We start from the raw sequence: 13040 nt of genomic DNA, 5'->3' as shown, positions 1-13040 counted from the left end.
CAATGGTAGCAGATGACAGAACGAGGAGTAATGGTCTCAAGTTGCAATGGGGGAGGTTTAGATTGGATATTAGGAAAAACTTTTTCACTAAGAGGGTGGTGAAACACTGGAATGCGTCACCTAGGGAGGTGGTAGAATCTCCTTCCTTAGAGGTTTTTAAGGTCAGGCTTGACAAAGCCCTGGCTGGGATGATTTAACTGGGAATTGGTCCTGCTTCGAGCAGGGGGTTGGACTAGATGACCTTCTGGGGTCCCTTCCAACCCTGATATTCTATGATTCTATGATTCTCGTCCACTGTAACCGCTAGGTCCTTTTCTGCAGAGCCATTCGGTCCCTAGTCTGTAGCGGTGCATTGGATTCTTCCGTCCTAAGTGCAGGACTCTGCACTTGTCCTTGTTGAACCTCATCAGATTTCTTTTGGCCCAATCCTCTAATTTGTCTAGGGCCCTCTGTATCCTACCCCTACCCTCCAGCGTATCTACCTCTCCTCCCAGTTTAGTGTCATCTGCAAACTTGCTGAGGGTGCAATCCACACCATCCTCCAGATCATTTATGAAGATATTGAACAAAACCGGCCCCAGGACCGACCCGTCGGGCACTCCACTTGATACCGGCTGCCAACTAGACATGGAGCCATTGATCACTACCCGTTGAGCCCGACAATCTAGCCAACTTACTATCCACGTTATAGTCCATTCATCCAGCCCAAACTTCTTTAACTTACTGGAAAGAGTACTGTGTGAGACCGTGTCAAAAGCTTTGCTAAAGTCAAGGAACAACACGTCCACTGCTTTCCCCTCACCCACAGAGCCAGTTATCTCGTCATAGAAGGCAATTAGATTAGTCAGGCATGACTTGCCTTTGGTGAATCCATGCTGACTGTTCCTGATCACTTTCCTTTCGTCTAAGTGCTTCAGAATGGATTCCCTGAGGACCTGCTCCATGATTTTTCCAGGGACTGAGGTGAGGCTGACTGGCCTGTAGTTCCCAGGATCCTCCTCCTTCCCTTTTGTAAAGATTGGCACTACATTAGCCTTTTTCCAGTTGTCCAGGACTTCCCCTGATCGCCATGAGTTTTCAAAGATAATGGCCAATGGCTCTGCAATCACATCCGCCAACTCCTTTAGTACTCTCGGATGCAACTCGTCCGGCCCCATGGACTTGTGCTCATCCAGCTTTTCTAAATAGTCCCGAACCACTTCTTTCTCCACAGAGGACTGGTCACCTCCTCGCCATGCTGTGCTGCCCAGTGCAGTAGTCTGGGAGCTGACCTGGTTCGTGAAGACAGAGGCAAAAAAAGCATTGAGTACATTAGCTTTTTCCACATCCTCTGTCACTAGGTTGCCTCCCTCATTCAGTAACGGCCCATGCTTTCCTTGACTTTCTTCTTGTTGCTAACATACCTGAAGAAACCCTTCTTGTTACTCTTAACATCTCTTGCTAGCTGCAACTCCAGGTGTGATTTCGCCTTCCTGATTTCACTCCTGCATCCCCGAGCAATATTTTTATACTCATCCCTGGTCATTTGTCCAATCTTCCACTTCTTGTAAGCTTCTTTTTTGTGTTCAAGATCAGCAAGGATTTCACTGTTAAGCCAAGCTGGTCGCCTGCCATATTTACTATTCTTTCCACACATCGGGATGGTTTGTCCCTGTAACCTCAATAAGGATTCTTTCAAATACAGCCAGCTCTCCTGGACTCCTTTCCCCCTCATGTTGTTCTCCCCGGGGATCCTGCCCATCAGTTCCCTGAGGGAGTCAAAGTCTGCCTTTCTGAAGTCCAGGGTCCGTATTCTGCTGCTCTCCTTTCTTCCCTGTGTCAGGATCCTGAACTCGACCATCTCATGGTCAGTGCCTCCCAGGTTCCCATCCACTTTAGCTTCCCCTACTAATTCTTCCCGGTTTGTGAGCAGCAGGTCAAGAAGAGCTCTGCCCTTAGTTGGTTCCTCCAGCACTTGCACCAGGAAATTGTCCCCTACACTTTCCAAAAACTTCCTGGATTTTCTGTGCATCGCTGTATTGCTCTCCCAGCAGATATCAGGGTGATTGAAGTCTCCCATGAGAACCAGGGCCTGCAATCTAGTAACTTCAGTGAGTTGCCGGAAGAAAGCCTTGTCCACCTCATCCCCCTGGTCCGGTGGTCTATAGCAGACTCCCACCATGACATCACCCTTGTTGCTCACACTTCTAAACTTAATCCAGAGACTCTCAGGTTTTTCTGCAGTTTCATACTTGAGTCCTGAGCAGTCATACTGCTCCCTTACATACAGTGCAACACCCCCACCTTTTCTGCCCTGCCTGTCCTTCCTGAACAGTTTATATCCATCCATGACAGTACTCCAGTCATGTGAGTTATCCCACCAAGTCTCTGTTATTCCAATCACATCATAATACCTTGACTGTGCCAGGACTTCCAGTTCTCCCTGCTTGTTTCCCAGGCTTCTTGCATTTGTGTATAGGCACTTGAGATAACTCGCTGATTGTCCCTCTTTCTCAGTATGAGGCAGGACCCCTGCCCTCTCGCGCACTCCTGCTCGTGCTTCCTCCCGGTATCCCACTTCGCCACTTACCTCAGGGCTTTGGTCTCTTTCCCCCGGTGAACCTAGTTTAAAGCCCTCCTCACTAGGTTAGCCAGCCTGCTTGCGAAGATGCTCTTCCCTCTCTTCGTTAGGTGGAGCCCATCTCTGCCTAGCACTCCTCCTTCTTGGAACACCATCCCACGGTCAAAGAATCCAAAGCCTTCTCTCCGACACTACCTGCGTAGCCATTCGTTGACTTCCACGATTCGACGGTCTCTACCCAGGCCTTTTCCTTCCACGGGGAGGTTGGACAAGAAGACCACTTGCACCTCAAACTCCTTTATCCTTCTTCCCAGAGCCACGTAGTCCGCAGTGATCTGCTCAAGGTCATTCTTGGCAGTATCGTTGGTGCCCACGTGGAGAAGCAGGAAGGGGTAGCGATCCGAGGGCTTCATGAGTCTCGGCAGTCTCTCCATCCGATTGTGAATCCTAGCTCTTGGCAAGCAGCAGACTTCTCGGTTTTCCCGGTCGGGGCGGCAGATAGATCATAGAATCATAGAATATCACAGTTGGAAGGGACCTCTGGAGGTCATCTAGTGCAACCCCCTGCCCAGAGCAGGACCAATCCCAACTAAATCATCTCAGCCAGGGCTTTGTCAAGCCTGACCTTAAAAGCTTCTAAGGAAGGGGATTCCACCACCTCCCTAGGTAACGCATTCCAGTGTTTCATCACCCTCCTAGTGAAAAAGTTTTTCCTAATATCCAACCTAAATCTCCCCCACTGCAACTTGAGACCATTACTCCTTGTCCTGTCATCTGCTATCACTGAGAATAGTCTAGATCCATCCTCTTTGGATCCACCTTTCAGGTAGTTAAAAGCAGCTATCAAATCCCCCCTCATTCTTCTCTTCCGTAGACTAAACAATCCAGTTCCCTCAGCCTCTCCTTATAAGTCATGTGTACCAGACCCCTAATCATTTTTGTTGCCCTTCGCTGGACTCTCTCCAATTTCTCCACATCCTTCTTGTAGTGTGGGGCCCAAAACTGGACACAGTACTCCAGATGAGGCCTCACCAATGTCGAATAGAGGGGAACGATCACGTCCCTCGATCTGCTGGCAATGCCCCTACTTATACACCCCAAAATGCCATTAGCCTTCTTGGCAACAATGGCGCACTGTTGACTCATATCCAGCTTTTCGTCCACTGTCACCCCTAGGTCCTTCTCTGCAGAACTCCTGCCGAGCCATTCGGTCCCTAGTCTGTAGTGGTGCATGGGATTCTTCCGTCCTAAGTGCAGGACTCTGCACTTGTCCTTGTTGAACCTCCTCAGATTTCTTTTGGCCCAATCCTTCAATTTGTCTAGGGTCCTCTGTATCCTATCCCTACCCTCCAGCGTATCTCCCACTCCTCCCAGTTTAGCGTCATCCGCAAACTTACTGAGGGTGCAATCCACATCATCCTTCAGATCATTAATGAAGATATTGAACAAAACCGGCCCCAGGACCGACCCTTGGGGCACTCCGCTAGATACTGGCTGCCAACTAGACATGTATCCATTGATTACTACCCGTTGAGCCCGACAATCTAGCCAACTTTCTACCCACCTTGTAGTGCATCCATCCAGCCCATACTTCTTTAACTTGCTGACAAGAATACTGTGGGAGACCGTGTCAAAAGGTTTGCTAAAGTCAAGGAATAACACATCCACTGCTTTCCCTTCATCCACAGAACCAGTTATCTCATCATAGAAGGCAATTAGATTAGTCAGGCATGACTTGCCCTTGGTGAATCCATGCTGACTGTTCCTGATCACTTTCCTCTCCTCTAAGCGCTTCAGAATGGATTCCCTGAGGACCTGCTCCATGATTTTTCCGGGGACTGAGGTGAGGCTGACTGGCCTGTAGTTCCCAGGATCCTCCTTCCCTTTTTTAAAGATTGGTACTATATTAGCCTTTTCCAGTCTTCCGGGACTTCCCCCGATCTCCATGGGTTTTCAAAGGTAATGGCCAATGGCTCTGCAATCACATCTGCCAATTCTTTTAGCACTCTCGGATGCAACGCATCCGGCCCCATGGACTTGTGCACGTCCAGTTTTTCTAAATAGTCCCAAACCACTTCTTCCTTCACAGAGGGCTGGTCACCTCCTCCCCATGCTGTGCTGCCCAGTGCAGTAGTCTGGGAGCTGACTCAGTCCCCCTGAGGAGAGAGTCCCCAACCACCACCACCCACCTCCTTCTCTTGGGAGCGGTGGTCGTGGAACCCCCAACCCTAGGACAATGTATCTCATGCCTTCCAATCGGCGGAGTCTCCTTCTGTTCCCTTCCCTCAGATGTATCATCTAGTCCATTCTCCGCATTAGTACCTGTGGAGAGAACATGAAAACGGTTACTTACCTGTATCTGCATTGTTGGTACATGGACGCTCCCCTTTCTTCTTCTGGAGGTCGCAAGCTGCCAAGTTGCTTCACCGTCCTCCTGTCCCTGCAATGCAGCCTGCTCTGAATCTTCAGAACATTGTGTCCATAGAAGCATATCCTGACGTCTGTCCAGGAAATCTTCAGTTTCTCTTATGCAACTCAGGGTCGATACCTGTTGTTCCAGACCTTGAAATGGAGACCAGCTTGCACTTTGTACAGACAAAGTCGCTTCTGTCCTGTGGAAGAAAGACAAACATGGCACATCCAGTGCAGGTCACAACAGCTGAATGCCCCCCATCCATATTCCCTTCCTTCTACGAGTTCACTCAGGAGTTGTAGTAACTACTCAAAGAAGCCAGCAAGATGTAAGTCTCAGGGGGCTCTCCCCGGGCGAACTCCCAGGCGAACTCCCTCTGTTAGCCGCTCTGCTGTTCTCTGCTCAGTTGTTCGCTGCTGACTGGCTTTTATACAGTCAGGCCCACTCAAGGCTCACCTGGAACAAAGCAGTCCCTATTCACACTTTTCAAACCACCACTCAAGCACATGGTCAAACTGCCAAACTGTCCCCACAACAAACACTCAGATACTCACCAACACAGCCTCCTTAATGCAGCCCTTAGACAACCTCCTTAATGCAGCCCTTGGCCTCCCTCTCCCACTCATTACCACCCTCCCCATATAACCTCCCCATCTCTATGCACGGCGACCCTGGCCATCGATCCTGAGTCCTTGCTTCATTCCTCCCTCCCATAGCAGGGCCACTACCCAGCACAAATGGACACATTGATGTCGTCTCAGGGTGGTAGTGTAACCTGAAAAATTTTTACACCTATGAGATTATGTATTGGGGTACAACTTGCCCCTGTACCTGGCTACTCAAAGTTAATTGAGAAGATGAAATTTGGTGAAAGACACGCAACTAGATTTAATACAGACAGCTATAATTGACATCATAGGCCAGGATCAATGCACGTAACAGTTAGACTAAGATAAGTATAGTAAAGAGGATCTTGCACTCTGCATACTTGCAAGTTATGGACACCATTGGAAACAAAGATCGATGGGCAAGGGAGCCCATCAGAAGGGAGGTCCTGATTCAGTTTACACTGTCTTTGGGACCTGACAAAATGAAAAAATGGTTACTAGGAGAGGTATTTTATCCGCTTCCTAATGGTAATAGTACAGCTATATACCATATCTGCTCCTTCACTCTGGTTACAATAATGTCAATAGCTGCCCCAACCCATATGTGGCCTTTGGGAAGTCCATCATTAAGTATCGAGCATTAATACTCGTGATTTAAATCACTTATTTATTAATAATTCCAATATACGAATGTGGTCCTACTGCTGAGATACTGCATAGCAACCTAATTGCTAAAGCCCGCCCCAAACTTCCTTCTTTCAGAATCCTGTGGCTTATTGCACCTGTTTGTGGTTACTCGTTAGTCTCTCAAAATGAGGGTGCAAAGTATCTGACCTGGGATTCTCTCCTTAGGCCTATTCAGGTAAATCCCAGACTTTAATATAACTACTCCCCCAAAGCCTCAACCTAATATAACAGGCCCTTAACTGTAGTAAGCTTAATAACCCATTTATTTATGTTCACCTCCTTGCTCCTCCATGCATGTTCCAAGCTAATAAGCAATATTCTGATAATGACATTTTACCTCTAGCGAGGTATAAAAGGTATTAAATTACCCACAAGACCTGAGACTGGGTCATAGATCATAAAATCAGGTCGGGGTCAACAGAAGTGAATTTGGGGAGAGCCTTGTCCTCCTCTCCCCATCTGCAGTAGCCACAAGCTGTCTTTCCTCCAGGCTCCTTGGATCCCTGAGCCTCTCCCTCCTGAGGTTGTGTGGCCCAGTTCTAGTTTCTTACATTCTCCTTTTCCGGAAGAATTAGAGGCTGTTGCTCCTGAATTTTAGTGTTTAATTCCCTAGCCTTTTCTACATTACACATCTCCCTCCCATTAAAATGAGTCACTAGATTTCCTCATTCCCCAAAATGTGCTTTTGCGATGTCACAGTTTTGGGGTAGGTAAGCCTTTGACCTGCCTCCATGCTCTGCTCAAGGAATGCCCTCTCCAGTATCAGGACTCTAGCCAGCCCCTCTATGGGTAGGGGCCCACATGCATCTCCTTTTTGACCAGGGTTTGAGGATTGCAACTTGTCCTCCACTGTGTTCACTGGACTAACATCCTGTTCCTGTGCTTTGGTTTCTCTCCAAGGGCTGTGAGCAGTGTGTGTGTGATAGAGGTGGGAATTTTGGTAATACTTGTATGATGCCAATACACACCTCAGTTTCCCTCTGTGATTGGTATTGCTATGATTAGACAGAGCAGGAGACATGAGGTGTTTTGTCACTTAGCTGTCATGGGTGATATGAATGGGTCATTAAGGATGGGCTGGGACCAACCTACATCAGTGGAATACCTGACAGAGGCAAGGGAGTAATTGTCACATGTCCATGGGAGGATCTCCGCTTGGCTGAGTGAAGCAAACATGGACTCGTTGTGTTTTGGGGAACAGGAAGAACTGGGCTCGCAGATGCAGGGAGCTCTACTGAAGCGAAGACAAATGGACAGGCACATTGAAAGGAAACCAAACTGTTTTCAGCAGCAGCATGGCTCAAGGGCCTTGGCCATTCTGGACTATATTGTCGTCTCTGCTTCTCTGTCCTCATCTAAGGACAATTTCTAATGCTGTGAGGTGCATTGAAGCATGAATGAGGAACGGTCTCTGAAGAGGAGTGTAGTTGAGCTGGGCCTGCTGGCAGAGCTCACAGGTTGAAATAGGAGTGTTGAAGCCAGAGGCTCAGTCTCAGGTGGTGAAGCTACATGGCCTATCCTTGTGGAAGAGTGGGACCCCTTGGGGGTCTAGCGCACTCAAGGGGCACCTCCCAAGGACTGTTTTAAAATCCTGGGCATTGCACAGATCCTATGGATCCATGATATTGTGCCTTATGGGGAAAAGATATAAAACAAGCAAAGGATCTAAATGCGTATTTACCATCGCCCCCTCATCAGTCCTCATGGGAATCCCTGATCGTTTCCAAAGTGTACTAAAACCTTCCTTAAAAGCTTACCTCTTGGTTATCAGGTCATGTCAATTTTGTTAGAGGGATTTCCCTTCACTGTCCCACTTTCCTGGTTCTTGTCACACAGACAGGAAACAGCAAAAGACCAGAAATCTGAAGCGCAGACAATGCGATGTTTATTGGGGTTAATTTCCAAGCAAGCATATTCCGAAGCTCTTCACACCAGTCGGGCTTCTCTCTATACTCCAATATAGTCTGTTCCCCGGTGTTCTATTCCCAGCTGTGACACTGCAGATCATTTACCCCACATCTTCCTTCCTAGCTATGTGTCCCCCTTGCCTGTGTCCCTGTTCCCCATTCCCGTTCCCCCCCATCCTTAGTAAGCATGATTCCAGTTTCCCCTCCACTTCCTGTTTGACCCCAGTTTATATAATAATATTCTCAACTATACCTTAACCAATCATTTTATTGAAATTTAACTAACCAATCCTAACATACGGTAACATAATTCTCTAACCAATTATATCCCACTACCCTAATTCACTTACACCTAGCAAAATTAATTATACAGCAGACAGAAACAATTAGAGAACCAGACAAATTAACAATAAAAAAGTGGGGGCCGTAAAGATAAAACAATACAGAAATGCGGGTTTCACAAACACAATCCATACAAGAAGTATGGGCGGGCTGGATGAATGGAGTATAAGGTGGATAGAAAGTTGGCTAGATTGTCGGAGTCAACGGGTAGTGATCAATGGCTCCATGTCTAGTTGGCAGCTGGTATCAAGTGGAGTGCCCCAAGGGTCGGTCCTGGGGCCGGTTTTGTTCAATATCTTCATTAACGATCTGGAGGATGGTGTGGATTGCACCCTCAGCAAGTCTGCAGATGACACTACATTGGGAGGAGAGGTAGATACGCTGGAGGGTAGGGGTAGGATACAGAGGGCCCTAGACAAATTAGAGGATTGGGACAAAAGAAATCTGATGAGGTTCAACAAGGACAAGTGCAGAGTCCTGCACTTAGAACGGAAGAATCCCATGCACCGCTACAGACTAGGGACCGAATGGCTCGGCAGCAGTTCTGCAGAAAAGGACCTAGGGGTGACAGTGGACAAGAAGCTGGATATGAGTCAACAGTGTGCCCTTGTTGCCAAGAAGGCCAATGGCATTTTGGGATGTAATTGTAGGGGCATTTCCAGCAGATCGAGGGACGTGATCGTTCCCCTCTATTCCACATTGTTGAGGCCTCATCTGGAGTACTGTGTCCAGTTTTGGGCCCCACACTACAAGAAGGATGTGGAAAAATTGGAGAGAGTCCAGCGGAGGGCAACAAAAATGATTAGGGGACTGGAACACATGAGTTATGAGGAGAGGCTGAGGGAACTAGGATTGGTTAGTCTGTGGAAGAGAAGAATGATGGGGGATTTGATAGCTGCTTTCAACTACCTGAAAGGGGGTTCCAAAGAGGATGGATCTAGACTGTTCTCAGTGGTAGCTGATGACAGTACAAGGAATAATGGTCTCAAGTTGCAATGGGGGAGGTTTAGGTTGGATTTTAGGAAAAACTTTTTCACGAGGAGGGTGGTGAAAGACTGGATTGTGTTACCTAGGGAGGTGGTGGAATCTCCTTCCTTATATATTTTTAAGGTCAGGCTTGACAAAGCCCTGGCTGGGATGACTTAGTTGTGGATTGGTCCTGCTTTGAGCAGGGGGTTGGACTAGATGATGTCCTGAGGTCCCTTCCAACCCTGATATTCTATGATTCTATGAACCATTGAGAAGCGATATCTTGCCAGACAGGATACTATCAAACTAAGTTTTCTTTAACCATCTTAAGATCTGTTTCTTTATCTGGTGGTGATGGGCACTATCAGGACAGGATCATCTTCCTAACAGCCCAATACCACCTTATTCAGTGTAACTGCTTTGGGATATGACGATGTTACCGTACACTTCCCATCTTATGGCTGCCCCTGCTGCTTAGCCAAAGGCCTTAGCCTAAGAACAAGGTGTCAGACTATGCTAGTGAGAGAAGGCCCATACGCAGGCGGACTGTGATTTTGTTTGTTTTTATACCTTTATAACTAGCTAAGTGATAAAAATACACCTAAGTTCTTAAAGTATAATCTTTACAGGCAGGCCTGAGTATCTACATTCTAACAAAAAGAAAAGGAGTACTTGTGGCACCTTAGAGACCAACCAATTTATTTGAGCATAAGCTTTCGTGAGCTACAGCTCACTTCATCGGATGCATACAGTGGAAAATGCAGTGAGGATGTTTTATACACACAGACCATGAAAAAATGGGTGTTTATCACTTCAAAAGGTTTTCTGTCCCCCCCACCCCACTCTCCTGCTGGTAATAGCTTATCTAAAGTGATCACTCTCCTTACAATGTGTACGATAATCAAGGTGGGCCATTTCCAGCACAAATCCAGAGTTTAACAAGAACGTCTGAGGAACGGGGGGGGGGGGAGGGGGAGGGAAAAACAAGGGGAAATAGGTTACCTTGCATAATGACTTAACCACTCCCAGTCTCTATTCAAGCCTAAGTTAATTGTATCCAATTTGCAAATGAATTCCAATTCAGCAGTCTCTCGCTAGACTCTGGTTTTGAAGTTTTTCTGTTGTAATATCGCAACTTTCATGTCTGTAATCATGTGGCCAGAGAGTTTGAAGTGTTCTCCAACAGGTTTATGAATGTGTTAATTCTTGACATCTGATTTGTGTCCATTTATTCTTTTACGTAGAGACTGTCCAGTTTGACCAATGTACATGGCAGAGGGGCATTGCTGGCACATGATGGCATATATCACATTGGTAGATGTGCAGGTGAATGAGCCTCTGATCATGTGGCTGATGTGATTAGGCCCTGTGATGGTGTCCCCTGAATAGATATGTGGGCACAGTTGGCAACAGGCTTTGTTGCAAGGATAGGTTCCTGGGTTAGTGGTTCTGTTGTGTGGTATGTAGTTGCTGGTGAGTATTTGCTTCAGGTTGGGGGGCTGTCTGTAGGCAAGGACTGGCCTGTCTCCCAAGATTTGTGAGAGTGATGGGTCGTCCTTCAGGATAGGTTGTAGATCCTTGATAATGCGTTGGAGAGGTTTTAGTTGGGGGCTGAAGGTGACGGCTAGTGGCGTTCTGTTATTTTCTTTGTTAGGCCTGTCCTGTAGTAGGTGACTTCTGGGTGCTCTTCTGGCTCTGTCAATCTGTTTCTTCACTTCAGCAGGTGGGTATTGTAGTTGGAAGACTTCATAGAATCATAGAATATCAGGGTTGGAAGGGACCCCAGAAGGTCATCTAGTCCAACCCCCTGCTCAAAGCAGGACCAAGTCCCAGTTAAATCATCCCAGCCAGGGCTTTGTCAAGCCTGACCTTAAAAACCTGTAAGGAAAGAGATTCTACCACCTCCCTAGGTAACGCATTCCAGTGTTTCACCACCCTCTTAGTGAAAAAGTTTTTCCTAATATCCAATCTAAACCTCCCCCATTGCAACTTGAGACCATTACTCCTCGTTCTGTTATCTGCTACCATTGAGAACAGTCTAGAGCCATCCTCTTTGGAACCCCCTTTCAGGTAGTTGAAAGCAGCTATCAAATCCCCCCTCATTCTTCTCTTCTGCAGACTAAACAATCCCAGCTCCCTCAGCCTCTCCTCATAAGTCATGTGCTCTAGACCCCTAATCATTTTTGTTGCCCTTCGCTGGACTCTTTCCAATTTATCCACATCCTTCTTGTAGTGTGGGGCCCAAAACTGGACACAGTACTCCAGATGAGGCCTCACCAGTGTCGAATAGAGGGGAACGATCACGTCCCTCGATCTGCTCGCTATGCCCCTACTTATACATCCCAAAATGCCATTGGCCTTCTTGGCAACAAGGGCACACTGCTGACTCATATCCAGCTTCTCGTCCACTGTCACCCCTAGGTCCTTTTCCTAGGGGTCCACTGTCACCCCTAGGTCTTTTTCCTTGGCTGTAGACAATGGACCATGTGGTGTGGTCTGGGTGAAAGCTGGAGGCATGTAGGTGGAAATGGCCCACCTTGATTATCATACACATTGTAAGGAGAGTGATCACTTTAGATAAGCTATTACCAGCATGAGAGTGGGGTGGGGGGGAGAGAAAACCTTTTGAAGTGATAAACACCCATTTTTTCATGGTCTGTGTGTATAAAACATCCTCACTGCATTTTCCACAGTATGCATCCGATGAAGTGAGCTGTAGCTCACGAAAGCTTATGCTGAAATAAATTGGTTAGTCTCTAAGGTGCCACAAGTCCTCCTTTTCTGTTTGCGAATACAGACTAACACGGCTGCTACTCTGAAACCTGTACATTGTAACAGTGGGTTCTACCCTTTCCCCCATTCTGTGTCTGTCTTGTCTATTTAGATTGTAAATTCTTCAGGGCATGGGCCATCTAATATTCTGTGTATGTACTTTGCCTAGCACAATGGGGACCCAGTGTTAGTTGGTCCTTTGATTTATAATAACAACGACTCTCCTGCCACTTTGAGCTAAGGAAGCTGGCCTTGGGATGTTACTGCTTAAAAATGAGCTGGGCTTAAAACCATGGAATATTCCTTGTGACAAGTATCCCACAAATTCTACTGACCTCCCTTGTTTTCTTTGCCTTGAGCAGGGTTTCCAGTTTCCAAACCTGATGTCATCTCGCAGCTGGAACGAGGGGAAGAGCTGTGGGTCCCAGACCTCCAGGGCTCTGACAAAGAAGTGCTCTCAAGAGCTGCCTGCACAGGTAGGGAATTGGTTAAACCAACTCAGAAACTGTCCATGAATACAGGAAGCATTTGGGATGCCCTACAAAGACCTTGTGAGCTCTCCAAGTTCAGGATTGTTCCCTGCACATGTGGAATTATTAGGCAGATGTCACTTATGGCTTCCCACCTACCCTGACTGACAACTGGCAGCAGGTCCCTCCCTGATCTCGCTTTTCCCTGAGTGTTCTGGTGAGATCTGGAGGAAAACTGATCCCTTCCTCTCTCCTCTGGGGAAAGGTTTGGGGAAAATCAGTTCCTGATAGCTTTGAACTCTCCTGCACATA

The 13040-nt window shown here is 47.3% G+C and overlaps 3 protein-coding genes across 27 annotated transcripts in view; 2 read left to right on the top strand and 1 right to left on the bottom strand.

Moving 5' to 3' along the window:
- Positions 1-13040, bottom strand: part of LOC102943236 (zinc finger protein 883) — a 2438435-nt gene that overhangs the window by 1538407 nt on the left and 886988 nt on the right.
- Positions 1-13040, top strand: part of LOC114020163 (zinc finger protein 501) — a 1907800-nt gene that overhangs the window by 1041771 nt on the left and 852989 nt on the right. The gene's annotated exons all lie outside the window — the stretch shown is intronic.
- LOC119564595 (zinc finger protein 883) overlaps positions 1-13040 on the top strand; it is a 1467279-nt gene that overhangs the window by 1449451 nt on the left and 4788 nt on the right. For 12 of the 25 annotated variants that reach the window (XM_043537459.1, XM_037887451.2, XM_037887450.2 and 9 more), the window contains one exon: positions 12621-12734. The exons of the other annotated variants lie outside the window; for them this stretch is intronic. In XM_043537459.1, coding sequence (XP_043393394.1) covers positions 12621-12734 — 114 coding nt within the window. The remainder of the gene's footprint in view (positions 1-12620; positions 12735-13040) is intronic. 25 annotated transcript variants of the gene reach the window in all.

This window comes from Chelonia mydas, chromosome 28, assembly GCF_015237465.2.
Source record: "Chelonia mydas isolate rCheMyd1 chromosome 28, rCheMyd1.pri.v2, whole genome shotgun sequence".
In the NCBI taxonomy this organism is placed as follows: domain Eukaryota; kingdom Metazoa; phylum Chordata; order Testudines; family Cheloniidae; genus Chelonia; species Chelonia mydas.
Note: the sequence above shows the minus strand (reverse complement) of the source record. Positions and strands in the feature narration are given on the sequence as shown.